This window comes from Delphinapterus leucas, chromosome 1 (assembly GCF_059928025.1).
Source record: "Delphinapterus leucas isolate spDelLeu-1000000601 "Yukka" chromosome 1, BTC_Dleu_Yukka2, whole genome shotgun sequence".
NCBI lineage: Eukaryota > Metazoa > Chordata > Mammalia > Artiodactyla > Monodontidae > Delphinapterus > Delphinapterus leucas.
Genome location: NC_143129.1, coordinates 55,285,946 through 55,305,162, shown reverse-complemented (window position 1 = coordinate 55,305,162; position 19,217 = coordinate 55,285,946). Strand labels below are relative to the sequence as shown.

The window sequence follows — 19,217 nt, the reverse complement described above, 5'->3', positions numbered from 1 at the left end:
TCTGACTCCAGGGTCCAAGCTCAAAATCACTGCACTAGGCCACCTTCACGTTGCAGGATCTGACTACTCTACCTTAGATTACTGGTCAACGATTTTAAGTGTGTCATGGTACGAATAAGGGCAACATCAATCAACGATAAAAGGCAATATCTAATCTATGTACTTGAGACATCTAGATGAAACTTGTCCATCTGTCTGCTTGCCTCACGTGGCACAGACACTGCAGAAAAGGATATTGATGGTTTCGTCAAGGTCCTCTAGATCCCACTCTATGCTCCGGAGGTTGTTTCTCAGCTCATTGGTGGTCCAGTCGATTTCTTCCCTCGTGGCTGTGGATGGGTCCTGGAGGAGCTCTGTCCATCTCTGAAACAATCCCTGTGCAGTGTTGACTGCTTTCTGTACCTCTCTGTATTCAGGTGAAGGGAAAGGAGAGATATGAGACAGCATGTTCCACGAGCAACTTATAAGACTTAGGTGAACCTTTACGATCAGACACCATCCTCAGCAACCACCATTCCCCAAAGTGTTTTTAAGTCGTTACAGAAGGCTCTTCATGGACAAATATCAAAGTTCAAAACTTTAAAATAACAGGCTGAGTATTATTTCAAAATAAAACAGCCACTACTTAAGCAGCTATAATTACCAAGTTTGTTTGTGAAGGACAAAATTTAATTTTTCTAACGGACTGTCCTTAAAAGTAGTCTAAGAAGCTATAATATAAATTAACTAAAGGGCCGTTAACATTCACACATGTTGCCAGTTGGAGTGAAGTAATTTATATTCAGAAGAAAAGGTTCTAAAACAACTTTCCTTTTCTTGGGGAGGTTCGTGTGGAAAAGGGGTAAAAAAGGATAGAAGGAAGGGTTACTCTTACACAGCTAGTCTTTTAGAAGGCAAGTATTTTAACCTGAGACATTTTAAAATCCAACATCTCATTAGAAGATTCCTAAACAGTATTAGCTTTAAATGTATCTACTTTCCTGGATTAAGCAACTCTGTACAGCAGATTAGTGCTTCATGCTTAGGGAGTGAGACTAGGCCATTAAGAGCGATGGTCTATTTTGCTTTTAGATACAGTCACAAGGTCTTAAAAACTCCTCCCCTGCCCCTGCCATTGGGCCAGTATCCACCATTTAAATATTATAACCTAACACTACCACATATAAAAGCCAAAAAGGACTCATTTTATAATCATGGTCTCTTGTGTACAAAGATTATAATCTTCATGCTCCTAAACGAAGAGATCTGTTTTGATCCTTCTATGATTTCTTCACCAATTCTTCTGGGTGTTCAATCAGTGTGTTCATTATCTATTGCTTTAAAACAGAAATTGCACGCATCCTATTCCCTCTGACATTTCAAGTACCAGAGGAGACAGCACTAACAAAATGAAGAAAGGTGCCTTACAATATCTTGGACTGTGAATACTGATGAGAGCTAAAAAGCTGAATGTTAAATAGAGAATACAGCCAGCTGAATAAATCACTGAGCTACGCAGCCAACAATGAATCTACCAAGGTTACGTTCATAACCAGTTCATGGGTTAGGCAAGTCCCCTCATTTTTCCTCTCACATCAGTCTTATGCTTTTAGCGCTAAAGAGAAACTCTATATGAGACAAAAAGAGGAAGGACTAAGTAAGTGAGATGTCAATCTGCTATCTTTACTCTTTACTGAGGTTTCTGGCTGATTTGGTAAAGAAAGAGGTATACATTTTGCCATAATATGAAGTACTTGGTTTATTTGTAAGTGTTGAATATCCTCTATGACAACAGAAGACAGAGTTAAAAAGGTATCTAAAATGATATCTCATTCTAAAGAATATGAAAATTATCAGTTCTGTAAAGGAAATTTGAATTCCTTTTTGAGAACTAGAAGCCTCAGGGCTAGGGCATACCACGTTCTCCACACCAGTAGACAACTAGGATGCCGGAATTAAACTCTTAAGCAGTGATCCATAAACTTTTTTGGTCTCAGGGCTCTTTTGCACTTTTCAAAATTACTGAAGACTCCAAAGAATTCAGATTAATGTGGACTCTATCTATTGCCACTTACTGTATTAGAAATTCAAACATATTTAAAAGTATTGACCAATTAATCCAACATAATGATGAAATTATGATATGTTAATGTTTTCACCAAAAATTTCTAAAACAACAATATTTAGTAAGAAGAGTGGCACTGATTCACATTTTTGAAAATCTCTTTAATATCTGGTTTAACAGTAGACAGGTGGATTCTCACATCTGCTTCTACATTCAGTCTATTGACATACGTTTGGTTGAAGTATATGATGGAAATCCAGCCTCATACAGATAGGTAGTTGGAAAAGGGAGGAGTATTTTAACAGTCTTTTCAGATAATTGTGGATATTCTTTCTTGACACAATACAAAAACTCGACAAGTGGCAGTTTCTTAAAGGTTAGCTGCAGCGTGGAAGCTGAAACTGTACCAAAGACGTTGTATATTCTCATACATTACAACCCACTGCTCCATCTTGTATTGTGAAGGGATGTTTTACCCACATATGATTTTACAGCATCACGTACTGGTCATTTGTAAAGTGTTAGTTTACTGAGCATCAAAGATCCTCCAAATGCTGACTCATTTCATTATACAATATCCAAAATCATATAATAATATCACCACCAATTCCATCAGAAAAACTTAACTACTGGGAATCTGTAAGATGATAGCAGTTGATACGAGCTTTCCAAAATTCTATTTTTTTAAAAAAGGCTCTAATTTCATCATCCATAAAAACACTGTCAGTTGTTTTCCGAGAAGTGACAGGTTCACCTCATTCATTTTTGAGAAAATCCCAAGATAATTTTGAGATTTTTGAACATATGCAAATCTCAATAACCAGTTTGCGAGTCACTCTTTTAAGAAAAAATAAGATTCTATGGAGGAAAAAACGAGCTATTTCAGCTCACAGCTGGATCACAGAAGTGCTTTCCCTGGAGTCACCATCTTAGCTCACAATACAGCCAAAGTGTTTCATGCACTCTCTCATTTCGTCCCACAGAGTATTAAAATGTGTACTAAGGCTGGGAGAAAACATTTGTGCATTACATGTCTAATTAATGACTTGTATCTACAATATATTTTTTTTAAAAAAAACTCTCAAAACTTAAGAAAACTCAATTTAAAAATGGACAAAAGATCTGAACAGTCACTTCACTAGAGACAACATACAAATGACAACTAGCACATGAAAAGATGTCTAATATCATTAGTCATCAGAAAAATGCAAAGTAAATCCACAATGAGATACCACTACAAACTCAGAATGGCTTCACACAACTAACCAACCAATTGACAATGCCAAGTGCTGACCAGGTGGTGGAGTAACTGGAACTCTCATTCATTACTGGTGGAAATGCAAAACTGTACAGCTACTTTGGAAAACAGTGTGGCTGTTTCTTAAAATTAAACATACAGGGGCTTCCCTGGTGGCACAGTGGTTAAGAATCCTCCTGCCAGTGCAGGGCACACAGGTTCAAGCCCTGGTCCGGGAAGATCCCACGTGCCGTGGAGCAACTAAGCCCATGCGCCACAACTACTGAGCCTGCGCTCTAGAGCCCGTGAGCCACAACTACTGAAGCCCACGCACCTAGAGCCCATGCTCCACAACAAGAGAAGCCACCGCGATAAGAAGCCCACACACGGCAACAAAGAGTAGCCCCTGCTTGCAGCTACTGGAGAAGGCCCGCGCACAGCAACAAAGACCCAACGCAGCCAAAAATAAAATAAATTTATAAAAAACAGAAACAAAAAAAACATACAAAACATACACTTACCATTATGACCCAACAACCCCACTTCAAGGTGATACAAAAACACACAGGTTCATACAACAACCTGCAAATTCTTATAGTAGCTTTAGTTGTAACAGCCAAAAATTGAAAACAACCCGAATGTCCTTCAACTAAGGAATGGAAAACTGTGGTACATCTGAACAATGGAATACTACTCAGCAATAAAAAGAAACAAACCACAAATACACACAACAATATGGACAAATCTCAAATGCATTATGCAAAATGTGAGAAATTAGAAGGCCACACACACCGTATGATTTCATTTCTGTAACATTCTGGAGAAGGCAGAACTATAGGGACAGAAAATAGATCAGTAGTTGCCAGATGCTAGGCATGGGGGAAGGGGGACACAGAAACTTTTAGGGGTGATGGATCTGTCCTGCAACTTATTTGTGGAGGTGGTCGTTACTGACTATACACATTTGTCAAATTTCACAGAAGTATACACTAAAAAGGGTCAATTTTACTGTAGGTAAATTATAGCTTTTAAAAAAATGAGGAAAGGTGTTCTTGGGACTCAAGATTTGATAATTTTTTTTTTTACTGTTTCATGAAGAACATTCTTGAAGGAATATGATTCTCATTTTTCTTTTTCACTGTGAGGGAGGAATACAATGACTACTAGTACAGTTTGGTGCCACTGCCTTGATTTAGGCTCAGGCACCAGCAGTTTGCACCATCAGTGTTATTGTCAACATGATGAAAAAAAGCAAATAACATCTGAGTAGTATCATGAAAAGCAGTTTAAGCTGAGGGGCTCTTCTATGAAAGGATCTTGAGACCCCCTTGGGATCCAAGGGCCACACTTTCAGACTTGAGGGGGAGGAGGGGCAGGTGGGTAGACTCAATTCTTGCAGCACAGAGCGAAATCAAGGAGTCCTTAAGCATGCAAGAACTTGTGCATATCCTAAAGAAGAAATGAAAGAAACGGCAGGAATTAGAAAAATGCTGCAAAGCATTCCCAGGACGACATTCAAAACCCAACAGGCCTGGCCAGTGACCTGGCTTATTCCACTCTCAATCTCTTATTTTTAAAAGAGGTTTCATTTTTAGTTTTCATGTAATAGCATAGACATGAGAAAATCAAAGTAGTCTTAGTTTACATTTCTAAGACACGTTTTAAGGGATCACAAAGGTGGGAACTGTCAGCAATGGTTCAGATCTTGAAAAGCCAGAACACGCAGTGTGTCAAGGAATCCTATCTTAAAAGCAACTAACGGGGTCCCTCAAAGTTTAAAACATCTCCCAATTTTTCTTCTTCCAATATCAACTCAGCATAGCATTACCCTGAAAAAGAAGGCACAAATGAAGAGAAAACGTGTGTCACAGACAAAACCTATTTTTAAGCCAAATATTAATGGTAACCGGAATATACCAAAGAACTTAGAATTTCTGAATAGTTTCAAGAGATACAAGACACAATGTAATAATGTACAAGACCCTACCTAGTGAGACAACCTGCTCAATTCAGAACTATTTGTAAATATCTGGGACTAAATATTTAGAATCACCCGTCATTCCAAGTAAACGGATGAATAGGACAGAGGAGTATATAACCACGACAGCTGTTTGATATTTGTGAGGGTTTCAACAGAGGAGAGCTGGTGGAATTTTCTTCACCTACTTTCTCAGGAAAGGTAAGGGAGTTGTTTCTGCATGAATCGGCTAGTTAGGCACTTCCCACACAGGCATGCCCAGCATCATCTACTCCATAGTTAGTGCTCACCACACAGTGAGCCCATGTGAGCATGCTGCACGCTGTGGGCAGCGCTGCAGCTGCCGACTCCTTAGTCAACAGTGATCCACTTTCATCTGTGCTCTCCAGAAAGGTCAAAATCACAAGATATTGCCTCTGTTTCCTGTAGAGTTAGGTGCAGCTCTTTTCAGGTTTTTCTTCCAAGTGCGTAATGGGAATAATTAAAGTCTGACACTCACAACTTTCTATGAGGGGTCATGTATACCTTGAATTTTTGGAGCTCTTCAGTTTAGCAATCTTCTTAGTAAATAATAATCTGCTCACAGACAGCTTTGGGTATCATGTCTGACACCATTTCACCAAAAACTTGCTAATTACTTTCCTAGGAATTACAGGTTTAGCTCCTGACCCAGAGAAATCTTTCAATCCATTGAAGGAGAGAGATGGCTATCTCCTACAACAGTCAAGCAGATGTTCTGCTCCTATATCTGTTGCAGATGCTTCCAAAGTCAGTTTTGTCTTACACGTTTCATGAGTAACAAGAGTCACAGCATTGGAAATACTACAGATGAGCCTCTTTCCCTTACTGTCCACCAAACGGCCCATCAAAATGATGGGACCCATCATATCCTCATGGATATGAACTCCTTATGACCACCAGAATGAGGTCCTTCACTGCAAGCCATGCCAGTACCCATGGGACCACCTGTAACACAGAGCTTCTTTCCCAGTGAGCAACTGTCAAAAATGAAAACACAGTCCACATCTTTGAAGAATGTATCTTTCAAGCAAAAATAAAGCTTTCATCTAAGCTTTCAAAACCAGATTCTTCCATTCCTTATAAATAAAGAGTTGACACTGGCAGGACTAACCAATCCAGTTTTGTTTTTTGCCACACCATGTGGCATGTGGGATCTTAGTTCCCCGACCAGGAATCGAACCCGCATCCCCTGCACTGGAAGCACGGAATCTTAACCACTGGACCACCACGGAAGTCTCCCAGTTTGTTTGTTTTTTTTTGCAGTACGCGGGCCTCTCACTGTTGTGGCCTCTCCCGTTGCGGAGCACAGGCTCCGGACGCGCAGGCTCAGCGGCCATGGCTCACGGGCCCAGCCGCTCCGCGGCATATGGGATCCTCCCAGACCGGGGCATGAACCCGTGTCCCCTGCATTGGCAGGCGGACTCTCAACCACTGCACCAGGGAAGCCCCCCCAGTTTGTTTTTGAAGCCAGCCCAGCACTAACCCCTGGTCACTGCTAGTTGAGCCCCTGCCATATAACATTCCAGTCTGTTCCACCATGGTAAAAGGCTCACCATCCCAACCAACCCTTAGGGCTTCAGGCAATACATCCAGGTGCCCATAAAATAATTTCTTATCTGGATCTCACTAAATTTGTTGGTAAGATGGGAGGAAGAAGTGTTTTAGCCATTAGGGAGCTTTTGTTTCCCGGAATCTGTCATTCAATTGGGCCAACGAATTGCAGGATAACCATAGCTGCAGCCTCCATCAGCCTTTTGATTTCTCCTTTCTTCTTTGACCATGCTAATGGGCTCTGAACTGGCATCCGTTCCAGTTACTGTGGTTGTATAACAGTTACCCCAAAACTTAATGGCATCAAACAACCATTTCTTATGGGGAGTCTGTGGGTCAGGAATTCATGCCGAACGCAGAAGAGATGGCTTGTCCCCGCTCCACAATGTCTGGGGCCTCAGCTGAAAGACTGCCAGGCTGGGGCTGCAGAAGCAGGTGCTCCTCGGTAGTATCTCTGTGTCTGCATAGTCTCTCCACATGCGTGCTCCAGCAGAGTGGCTTCAGTAGAGCTGGACTTGTGTCCCAAGTCAGAAAGATGCAAGTGAAAGCTGAATTGGTTGGTTGTCTTTTGTGACGAAAGCTTCAGGAGTCAAGCAGTGTCATTTCTGCCTCATTCTGTCAGTCGAGGCAGTTACAAAGGTCTGCCTGGGTTCAAAGAAAAGGAATGAGGACCCCAGCTTGATAGAAGAATGCCAGCTTCACAAGTTAAGAAAAGCAAATAGGACAGGATATATATTGGGGCGGCCACCTTTGGAAAAACACAATAAGCCACAATACCTATACCTGGGGCAGCACCCATCCTGCATGTCTGTTTACAGTGGGGTCCCTGTTTCATCAACACCCTGAGAGGCTAGTGAAGGCAGATGGTTTCCACTCTACTAATGAAACCTGAAAAACCTAGGCTGGGCAAACCTCTGCAACCCTATCACCCTTCTACCCCATATCCCACCAACCTGTTCTACCACCAACCCCTTGGGCTAGGCGAGAAGCTCTTTTTACTGCTTGACTTCCACACTCACATCGTTTGTATTTAAGGGGAAAAACACACATACCCTGCACTTGACCTTACTGCCATTTCCAAATTCAACTTCACTGTGATAACATCTTTCGCAATAATTCTGCTGGAGGGAAAAAAAAGCGTCTTCACTTAGTTTCCTATAGTTATATACAACTTTGACCTCAACTTGCTGCTGCTTCCACAATGCCCCTGGGATACCACTACTGCCACCAATGACACTGCAGGTCAAAGTCATGGGTGACTTGAACTCGTCCTCATTTCCAGTGTACTTGACACCACAGCCTATTTTCTTGAAACGCTCACTTCCTTGTTTTTGTGACATTGTGCTCTTCTAGTTTCTACTAATTTTCTCTTTTCTCTTCCTCCAGTTGGTCCCAGTATTTCTCAGCACTATTTTTATAGCTTCTAGGTGCTCACCAACACTAGCAGGTTCAAAAGATTCCTTGAAGCTGATGACTCCCCACTGCATTTCCAACCCTAACCTCTCACTCAGGACTAATTCCTATATTTTTAGCTGCCTACAGGATCATTCCATTTGCCTAAAACCAAACCAATCATATCCTCCCTACAAAACAGTAAATATTCATACAACAAAATGAAACAGAAAAAAAAAAGCTTCCTTCTCTAACTTCCTCATTTTAGTCAACAGGGACACTATTTTCCAAGATTTGAAACTTGTCTAGACAAGCATCATCTTTGACTCTTCCTCTTACTCCTCACCTTGCACAACCTCTACTTAAGTTGCATCACTGGATTTTAGATCTAGAAGGAACTTTCATGATAACTAGTCTGCACTCATTAAACAAATAAGAGAACGGGGGCTCAGACTTCTTGTCTGCTGGCCTCTAGTTCTGCTGACCCAGAGCATGAGGGGCCTTCCAGTACCTATTCAATCCCATCTTTGCAAAGGCTCCAGACAAATCTATTTTCTTTGTGGAATCAGAAGACCTGGGTTTGAGCCCTCAGAAGTTGTTTGACCATAGGCAAGTGCATAGTAACTGCTAGTTAAAACCACCTCCTGATTAAGAATTTACAATAGGAAACATTAACTTTAAACTCCTCAGCTGGGTATTCCACGCCTCCTCCACCCCAAAACTGGCCGACTTTAATCTCCAACCTGATTTCTCACTGAAACAAAATCTGTTTCACTTGGCAGGTCTTCTTCCCATCCTCCCTTTCCTCATTCCTGGCTCTACTTTCACTCACTGCTTCCCCAGCTGGAAGAGTCCTAACACCTCTGCAAATGAAAAGCAGACATTTCCTTCAAGGCCCAGATTGAGGCCCTACTTGCTTCACTAAAGTGTCACTGACCAACATTCCCCCTGGGGGTCTTTCCAAGTTTTTTCAGTCTCCACAGTATCTCAGCTCTATTCCAAACTCTTACACGCAAAGCATATTGTCTTTCACCTACACTGTTTCACATATCTGCACAGTGTTCTCCAAACCAGACTATAATTTCAGGAGCCAAATAGAGTTATTAGGCATTCAATAAATGCCTAATTCAATATAACAAATGTCTGCAAAGTGGTTTTTACAGTGAAACATCTGATTGGGGAATTCCCTGATGGTACAGTGGTCAGGACTCTGTGCTCTCACTGCTGAGGACCCGGGTTCGATTCCTGGTCAGGGAACTAAGATCCCACGAGCCACACAGCACAGCCAAAAAAAAAAGAAAGAAACATCTGGTTGATTTTTAAAAAGTAGAAAATGAGACCTGACTTACATTCAATTTTACTGGATAAAATTACTCGCTAAATAAGGATAATTTTTTCACAGTGACTATACCAATAAACAGTTTTTTCAACAGTGTGACTAAAATGCACAATGCTTGCCTTCAAGGAGCTCATAATCTAGTGTTTAAAAGGCTGTACACACAAACCAGAGATGGTTAGAGAATAATACAATGTAACATACACTATCTTGCTCACCTGCTTACTTACGCCTTTATTTCAACACAGATCCACAGCTAAGAATCTGGAAATAAAACTGTCCTTGTTCGGGCACACAACGCCTCCAAATCAGCAAAATATTAAAGAACCACAACATTCATGCCTTTTACCTATAGGAGAGGCTCACTTGGTACCAAAATACTCTCATATTCCACCGCTGAATTTCTTTCTTAGTGGCTTATTCTGATTAGAAGTTGCAAACAAGAGAGGGAAAAAAACTACAGAACCCAAAACTCAAAATGGGCTCAGTCATCAAACAAATACCCTGTAACACCTTACTGAACATAATGATGAAAACAACATGATTCAAATATGGTATGTTTCACCTAGCAAATTAATTAAGATTTCTTAAAAGGAGACTCAGTACAGGGAAGGGGTCAAGGGAAATGGGCCCATCAAACTTTTGGGGGTGGGGTAGTGAGTCGAGTGGAGTTAGGGGTGTATCCTAGAGGGCAATTTGGCAACATGCATCAGAAGCTTTGAAAATGTGCACCCCCTCTGAATTAGCAAATCTGCCACAGGACTACAGGCTATGGAAATAATCAGGAGCAGCAATGAAGACCTGTGACAAGCAGATTTGCCACTATATTAACTGTAACAGTGAAAAATTTAGGTACATCATAAACCTTGTCCTGGGTGATAAGTTATATCACATTTATATAACAAAATACAATACAGTGATTAAAAAACCTCCCCACCAAAAGCATTTTAAGGATATAAAAAAATACAGATGAAAAGATTATAAGACAGTATGATCACAATTTCTTAATGATTAATAACAATAATACCCATTTATATAAATCCTGGCCTTTCCAATTACAGGCTTATGAATTGTAAGTTTGTGTTTTTTTTACTCTCTAAGTTTCATTTTCTTCATTTGTAAGATGATAATAATAGTACTAGTACCTATTTCATAAGGATTAAAAAGACAATCCCTGTCATGTTCTCAGGACAGTGACTGATATATTTATATCAAAAAAAAAAGAGATCAAAAACTGATGGATAGTATTACATAAAACTGTTAATAGAAACAGATTAAAAAAACACCAAAATTGTAACTAATTATTTCTGGATGGTGGTATTTCAATGAATTTTTAATCCTTTTTTATATTTTTACTTCCTAAGTTTTCTAAAATGAGCATATATCACTTTAAATGTTACTCCAAAAAAAAAAAACCAGTAAGACATGGTCTTTCCTCTCAGAAAGGGCAGCCTGTTTGGATGGAGACATATATAAACAGTTAAAAGAGAATGTTTACTGAGCACTTGATACATACTCCAAACTGTGCTGAGGCAACTTACATGCATTAACTCATTTAATCCTCATAACCGATAAAGCAGGCATTGTTAAGCCAATTTTGTACATAAAGAAACAGGTTCAGAGAGGATAACTAATGTGCCAAAACTTACACCAAGTAATTGACAGAAGTGAGATCCCAACCTTGGGTCAGCTTGATTAACAAAGCTCAGTTCTTTCACCAAACCTCACTGCCTCCGGAAGTCAAATAAAAAGAAAAATTACACCCAGAACATGCATTTCCTTTCCCTTTACGCCCAGCTTTGTTCTTCTTACAGAATTTATCACCACCTGACATACCATATATTCGTTCGTTTACTGTCTGTCTCTAGAATATAAGCTTCATAAGGACAGGGATGTCATTTGTTCACTGCTGTCCCCTTAGCCCCTGGCACACAGAAAACAGACACTCGGTAAGTATTTCAGAATGAAGGATTCCGAATAGAGCTGTGACCTGAACGTGTCTCCGAGGTCACGTCTGGCAGCAGTGCAAATGAAGCTTGCTGAAGAAGCTGCTTAGAAGAGTTCAGGTGGGAGAGAACAAGGACATGAACTAGGGTGGAGGAACCAAAACCAGAGAGGAAGAGAGGATTCCAGAGAGATCCAGGGGATGCACTGATAGGCCCCAGTGACCAAGTGGACATGGGACTGAAGGGCTGTGAGGAGTCAGGAGTAAAGAGGGCTAAGAAGAGGCAGGCATTTTTTTTTTTTTTCTTTTTTTGCGGTATGCGGGCCTCTCACTGTTGTGGCCTCTCCTGCTGTGGAGCACAGGCTCCAGACGCGCAGGCTCAGCGGCCATGGCCCACGGGCCCAGCCGCTCCGCAGCATGTGGGATCTTCCCGGACCGGGGCACGAACCCGTGTCTCCTGCATCGGCAGGCGGATTCCCAACCACTGCGCCACCAGGGAAGCCCGAGGCAGGCATTTTTAAGGAGGGGGAAGGAAAAGAAAAAAAGGAGAAGATATCCACCCCATAGCATGGGGGATGTCGAATAATTAGTAGAAAACACAGAAAAACACACAGGAGAGAGCTGGGTCAGAGTGACTGGGGTGCAGGATGTGCACAGATACACAGGGACCACTTGACACAATGGGAATAATCAAGCTCACCCAGTGAGAACACACAGGAGAGGGTCAACGAGACAAACTACAACTTAGGGGCAGGCCTGAGTTGATTCAGTAGAGCTAGGGGTTCTGGTAGTGAAAATACCACTGTGAATGTCTGTGCCAGGTAGGGCCACATCTGCCCAACTGTGGTAGTTTTCTCCCGTGTTCTGGGATTCTGCTCTGAGCAAGAAGACATCGAGAGTGTCAAAACCTCACAAGACGAGCTTCAAACACTCAGGCACTAATCACTGCATATTTAAATTAAAACAGCTTTCGAACTGGTCTCCTTTTTATTTTTTAATTTTTATTTATTTTTGGCCGCGTTGGGTCTTCATTGCAGTGCGCGGGCTTCTCATTGCAGTGGCTTCTCTTGCTGCGGAGCCCAGGCTCTAAGCCCACGGGCTTCAGTAGTTGTGGCTCGCACGCTCCAGAACGCAGGCTCAGCAGTTGTGGCACACGGGCTTAGCTGCTCCGAGGCATGTGGGATCTTCCCGGACCAGGGCTCGAACCTGTGTCCCCTACGTTGGCAGGCGGATTCTTAACCACTGCGCCACCAGGGAAGCCCTGGTCTCCTTTTTAATCTTCCTACACACTGAGGCATCCAACACTATTACCAAATCAATATTGCCGAAACCCTAATTTCATGTCATTTCCCTGCTTTAAAAATCTCCAATGGCCTCTTAGAGACTCTTCTTGACCCTATTCTACCTGTACCTGTGGATGTACCTGTAGAAGTGTTAACAGTATGAGTAGAACTAGGCAGCTGAATTTTGAATCCTGGGTCCACTACCTATTAGCTGTGTGAGCCTGGGGAACTAACTCAACCCCTCTGTGCTCCCTCAGCTCCTCATGTGTAAAATGGGGCTAATACCCACACCACAAAACTGTTCTTATAAAGTGAAAATTCTTATAAAGTGCTTACTTAGCACGTGACGCCTGACATAGGAGTTGCATCCTTTAAATGTTAGCTATTATTATTATTACTTCTCCAAATAAACTTCCTACTGCACCTGGGATGCTCTCCTTGATGATTTCTAAACACACAATGCCTGCCTTTGCTAGTAGTGTTCCCACCCACGAACCACCACTCCTTAACCACAACCACCAAAGAGAATTTATTCAACATTTATGCTATATATTCAAGGTGCTGGGCTGGAAATACAGGAAAAACAAACAGTTCCAACCTTCAGAGCTCACAGTCAAATAATGAAAGACGGCCAGAGGAAGAGGTGCAATAATGTGTTACAGGTGCCAGGGGAAGCACTTCCTGGAGGCAGTGGAGATGCTGACACTGAATCCTGAAAGCTGAGTGGGTGCATCAGGCAGAGTGGATGCATGTAGAGTAAGAGCATCCAGTCCTGCGGTCACAGTCACTGTACTGAGTCTGGTGAAGCCGGAGCTCTGTGCTAAGGGCAGGCAGAGTGAGCAGAGGGTAGAGGAAGGCTATGTCAAGGAGGTCAGGAAGTGCTGAGATTTTATTCTGTAGGCAACAGGCACTCAGTGATGTTAAGTAGGGAACTCCTGCTTGGGTTCTAGAAAAGCTACACCTGTTCTGCCCAATATGGATGCCACATGTGACTGCTGAACCGTGCTAGTGTGACTGTGGAACTAAATTTTAATTAATTTAAATTTAAAAACTGATACGCAATTCAGCTACCCAAAATTTTTTAAGTATATTTGGAACAATTTGGGTATGTGAATCTATTGTATACTTTTTCAACTGTAAGTTTAATGAACTCTAAATACAGATCAAGTGTTCCTGATGGGGCTTCCCTGGTGGAGCAGTGGTTGAGAGTCCGCCTGCCGATGCAGGGGACACGGGTTCGTGCCCCGGTCCGGGAAGATCCCACATGCCGCGGAGCAGCTGGGCCCATGAGCCATGGCCGCTGAGCCTGCACGTCCGGAGCCTGTGCTCCACAACGGGAGAGGCCACAACAGCGAGAAGCCCGCGTACCGCAGAAAAAAAAAAAAAAAGTGTTCCTGATGAAAATTTAGCATCCAAATTGAGATGTGCTGTAAGTGAAAAATACACACCAGATTTTGAAGACAGTGCAAAAAGGGTAAAATCTTCTTTAATAATCTTTAGATTAATCACACGTTGAAATATTTTCACTATACTAGGTTAACGATGACATTAAAATTAACTTCACCTGTTTTTTACTTTTTACTGTGTCTAACTAGGAAATGTAAAATGGAATGTGTGGCTCACCCTGCATTCTGGAGAGCACTCATCCAACAGAACCCAGGCAGATGCAAGAGGAAAGAGACTGGAAGCAGGAAGACCAATAAGAGACTCTTCTTGATGAGTCCAGAAGAGACACAGGCCTGAATTATCTAAATGCTCCCCCATCTTCGAAACTTAATTCAAGACCTACTACTACCTCCAAAGCTGTTCCAGTCATAACTGTTCCTAATGAGATGCCTTTCTCTGAACTACTGGGGGAGTTAATCATCTGTAGGATCCACTTCGGCACTTAAATCATTTCCACCTGTCATTTCTACTTAATTCTGGGGTGAGCTGTTTCTCAGATTAGACTATCAGCTCCTAGGCTAAGTGCCACAATTTAGGCATCTTTAATTTTTCCACACTGTGCAGTGCACTTTCAAAACTTTTTTTTTTACTTCTTTATTGGAGCATAATTGCTTTACAATGGTGTGTTAGTTTCTGTTTCATAACAAAGTGAATCAGTTATACATATACATATGTTCCCATATCTCCTCCCTCTTGGGTCTCCCTCCCTCCCTCCCACCCTCCCTATCCCACCCCTCCAGGCGAGCACCTAGCTGATCTTCCTGTGCTATGCGGCTGCTTCCCACTAGCTATCTACCTTACGTTTGGTAGTGTATATATGTCCATGCCTCTCTCTCGCTTTGTCACAGCTTACCCTTCCCCCTCCCCATATCCTCAAGTCCATTCTCTAGTAGGTCTGTGTCTTTATTCCCATCTTACCCCTAGGCTCTTCATGACATTTTTTTTTCTTAAATTCCATATATATGTGTTAGCATACGGTATTTGTCTTTCTCTTTCTGACTTACTTCACTCTGTATGACAGACTCTAGGTCTATCCACCTCATTACAAATAGCTCAATTTTGTTTCTTCAAAACTTTTAATAAACAGAACTACATGAATGGCTCCCCATATATTCCGTCGCATAATCTGGAGATACTCGTATAGCTAATTTTACTTTTCCTCAGCAGAAGGTTTTGACATCTTAACATGAGCTAAAACCATGTAAAAGTCAACCAACACTCCAGGCCAATGTTCCAATAAAGCAGTGATATCTAATCAGTGAGCAAGCCTTGGCAAACTGTATTGGATACTAGCAGGAAAAAAAAAGTCAAGATGGCAGAGCAATTTAGCATTTTCACAAATTCCATTAAAAATCAAACCAAAAATTCTGATTATCTATGGCCTCCACTGCCAGAGATAACCTTTGCAACCTAAGCATTAAGAACATTCATTCAGGGGAAAAAACACACAGCTTTCACACTTAAAAATCAACCCCTAGGGCTTCCCTGGTGGCGCAGTGGTTGAGAGTCCGCCTGCCGATGCAAGGGACATGGGTTCGTGCCCCGGTCCGGGAAAATCCCACATGCCGCGGAGCGGCTGGGCCCGTGAGCCATGGCCGCTGGGCCTGCGCGTCCGGAGCCTGTGCTCCGCAACAGGAGAGGCTCGCAACAGTGAGAGGCTCGCGTACCGCAAAAAAAAAACAAACCCTAAAAATCAATCCTTCTAATAAGCAACACATTTTCCAGATAGAGAGCCACATATTACTAATAATCTAAACTCAGCATTTTCCTATCTAAAGTCAGGTGAAGGAAAATCTTTTTAGGGAAATGTTAAAAAAAATATATATCTTGGGCTTCCCTGGTGGCGCAGTGGTTGAGAGTCCGCCTGCCGATGCAGGGGACATGGGTTCGTGCCCCGGTCTGGGAAGATCCCACATGCTGCGGAGCGGCTGGGCCGGTGAGCCATGGCCACTGAGCCTGTGCGTCCAGAGCCTGTGCTCCGCAATGGGAGAGGCCACAGCAGTGAGAGGCCCACGTACCGCAAAAAAACAAACAAAAAAAAACCCCCCAAAAAAATATATATATATTACTGTATCATCGATAATAAAGTATTTCACCTAAAGTACCACTTAAATTTTCTGAGAGGAACCCTTAAAACACACACACACACACACACACACACACACACACACACACTCAAGCAACTGGTCAGCTTTTACCCCTACAAAAATAGGAAGCTAACAGCAACTAGTTTAAAGCAAAGGGACACTTATATGGTTATCAGCACTGATCTTTCCGGAACTTTGCAGTTCTCAGAATTTTAACGTTTGTTTGACATTTAAAACAAAAGCTGACAAGTTATAACAACAACAGAATCGATCTTTCCTGAATTTGTTTAATGGCTATAAAGCCTATGTAACAGTGCAAATAAAGTTTCTATCTCCAAACGACTGAGCAATCAAAGATGGAGTCACGACAGCTCATAGGGAAAAATAAGTTAAGGCTGTTCTAGTCTGAAAGGCAGAAGAAACGGGGGAAACCTGTCAAATAGCCTGGATGAAATCAGGGAGTTAAAAAGAAAGCACTCATTTCCTTTAGCACTGTGGGAAAATCCCGGTGCTAACAGAAAGCTAAGGAAAGTTTGGTTTGGCTGATTTCATTTTGTTTTCCTTCCAACATCATCACTGAGTTTGAACGGCTGCTTTCCTCCCCTCCCATTACTCGGTAAAAACTCCCCCACTGAATTGAGTTGTCTTCCGGAGCCTCGCGCCCCCGCCTCCCAGGCTGCAAACGTGCTCAGACGCCTCTGGGTATGTTGTGGTCTCACCAGTCCGCGGGCCAGCGCTCCGAACTCAATGGACAATGGAAGCTCACCCCCGTGCACGCCAACTACAAAGCTCAGGAGGGCCATTTCCCTTTTCCTGCCCAGATGCTGTTTTTCCCCCTTCGAAGCAGGGCCCCGTTCTCCACTACAGCTGTAGTTTGGTCTGGGACGCCTGTCTCCCTTCCCACCTGCAGAGCTGCTGAACCCCTCCACCCCTCCAAATAAGTTGTAGGGCAGCGCACAGGCCAAAGGGGACCCCCTCCCCAGGGGCTTAATTGGGGTCACGGGTTTCAAAGTCCAGGTAGGACGGGGAGGGGATGTCTCTGGACGCTTGGTCATGGCCCTCAAGGCTAAGTCGTCCCCACTGTCCCCTCGCCAGCCTCTACCTGTCTCCCATCCCCCTACAGCGAGGAGAGCGGGGAGGTGCCGGCAGGCAGCACGGCCACCTCCTCCTCCAGTGGAGCCCTCGGCGACACTCACCCTTTCACCACAAAGAAGGGGTCCTCCATGGACATGGCGTCCCGGCCCCCGGCCGCCTCACGCTTGCTCCGCGCACAGCGCGCCCAGCGAACGCTGCCCACCCCACCCGCCTCGCGCGGCCGCCGGCGCCTCGGCCTGGGGGACCCGGAGCCTCTGAGCGCGCAGGCCGGGGTGCACTGGCCCGCCGCGGGTCCACCACTTGGTCGGCACCGCAGACCGAATCCCTGACTCTGTTGCCCGGCCCCGCGGCCGCCCCCTCCCCCGGCTCCTCCCAGCGCGTCCGGCCGCCTGGCTCCGCCCCCGGGTTGCTCAGCCTCCGCCAGTCACGAACGCCGTCCGCCGCACCACTTCCGCACCCATGCTCACGTGACCAGACCCGGCCCCGCCCCTTGTCGGCGGGGCCTGGGCACCTTGTCACAAGACCCTGGAGACGGGGCTCTGGGGGTGGTGGGGGAGGACGGGTCTTCTCTCGCCTCGCCCCTCAGGATTCAGGGGGAGGAGCTGCTTGTTCCCTTGCGGGAAAGGCTGTCGGGTTTCCTAGATACGCCGTAGTACCTGCTTTGCACAATCCTTTCACCTTTCCTCTACTTTTGATACTTGATTTTTGATAACATGTTGATTTAGAAATCCATCTCGTCCTCGTCTTACAATAAAGCGTGCTCGTATACATTATCTGACTATGATAATATTGAACAACTCCTTTATGAAGGTCTTGCTATATCCAGCAATGCGCTGAAGGCTGTATGTGCATTATCTCAATATTCTTGGGGGGGGCGGTATTACTATTCCCATTTAGTAGATGGGAGAATTTCAGAGAGGTTTCAAGATTTCCTGTGCTCACACAACCTGGATAGGGCAGAGCCAGAGAATCTGTGCACTGTCTACCAGACTGGGGTGTGTTTTCTTTTGCTGTGCATTCTTTTCATACAGCATACGGTGCTTCCCAAGGGAGAGAACTTTTGAGGGACAAAGAAAGGGCCAAGTATAGCAACTTCTCCCAGGCTAAATGGTTCAAAAGCTATTCCAGAAAGCATTTTGGTCAGAACACTTATCAAACTTATATGCTAGATATGCTGTGGGGTTTGTGAACTTTAACTGCTGATTATCATTGAGCACTTCCTGTATGTCAAGCACTGTGCTAAGTTATCTCCGTTGCACTCACAATGAGGTAATTACTGTTGTTATCCCCATTTTACGAGTGAGAAGTCCGAGGCTCTTGGAATGTTAAGTGACTTGCTTAAAGTCACCAGTCTTTTTGGAGATGGGAGAGTGCTCAAAGCCAGACAAACCCTGTTTGAACCTGAGTTCTATTATTCAGTTCCTCATATATAAAACATGGATCATAATATTTAGCTCATGGATTGTTGTGAAGGTTAAACTGAAATGCATGGAAACCCCAAAGCCCCAGCGGAGTGAGGCAGTGAAGTCAGGGAAACCAGTCCAGAAGCTACTGTGGTCATCTAGTCTGAAGGGGTGAAAACCAGACTAGGATGACAGCAATTGTGGGGAGAATCTGATAGATGTTTCCAAGGAAAAACAAAACACCTAGACATGACAAAAGATTGAATAGGGTTAAGGAGGAGAGAGGTGAAAGCCAAAGACTCCAGTCTTCTCTGAGACCCTGGAGGAGCAGTGGAGGTCAGGTATGGGGGAACAAAGAAGCTGTTGGAAGAGAAGTGTTTTGGTTCTGAACATATTGAG

At 43.5% G+C, this 19,217-nt stretch overlaps 2 protein-coding genes across 12 annotated transcripts in view; one reads left to right on the top strand and one right to left on the bottom strand.

The window, feature by feature from the left end:
• The window catches only part of STX6 (syntaxin 6), a 45,745-nt gene extending 27,980 nt beyond the window's left edge, over positions 1–17,765 (bottom strand). For 3 of the 11 annotated variants that reach the window (XR_002642451.3, XM_022556648.3, XM_022556649.3), the window contains exons 1-2: positions 17,517–17,762; positions 237–406 (exon numbers count right to left, since the gene is read on the bottom strand). Coding sequence is in view for 10 of the 11 variants with exons in the window: in XM_022556648.3 (XP_022412356.1) it covers positions 237–406; positions 17,517–17,551 (205 nt within the window). In the remaining variant the exon portion in view is untranslated. Of the gene's footprint in view, positions 1–236; positions 407–4,367; positions 5,752–17,516 lie in introns of those variants that run through there. The other 8 variants (XM_089910413.1, XM_022556650.3, XM_089910387.1 and 5 more) reach the window with 7 other exon arrangements.
• The window catches only part of LOC111165710 (major histocompatibility complex class I-related protein 1), a 29,533-nt gene continuing 27,865 nt past the window's right edge, over positions 17,550–19,217 (top strand). Inside the window, 1 exon segment of the mRNA XM_022556598.2 lies at positions 17,550–17,718. Within this exon segment, the coding sequence (XP_022412306.2) occupies positions 17,550–17,718 (169 nt within the window).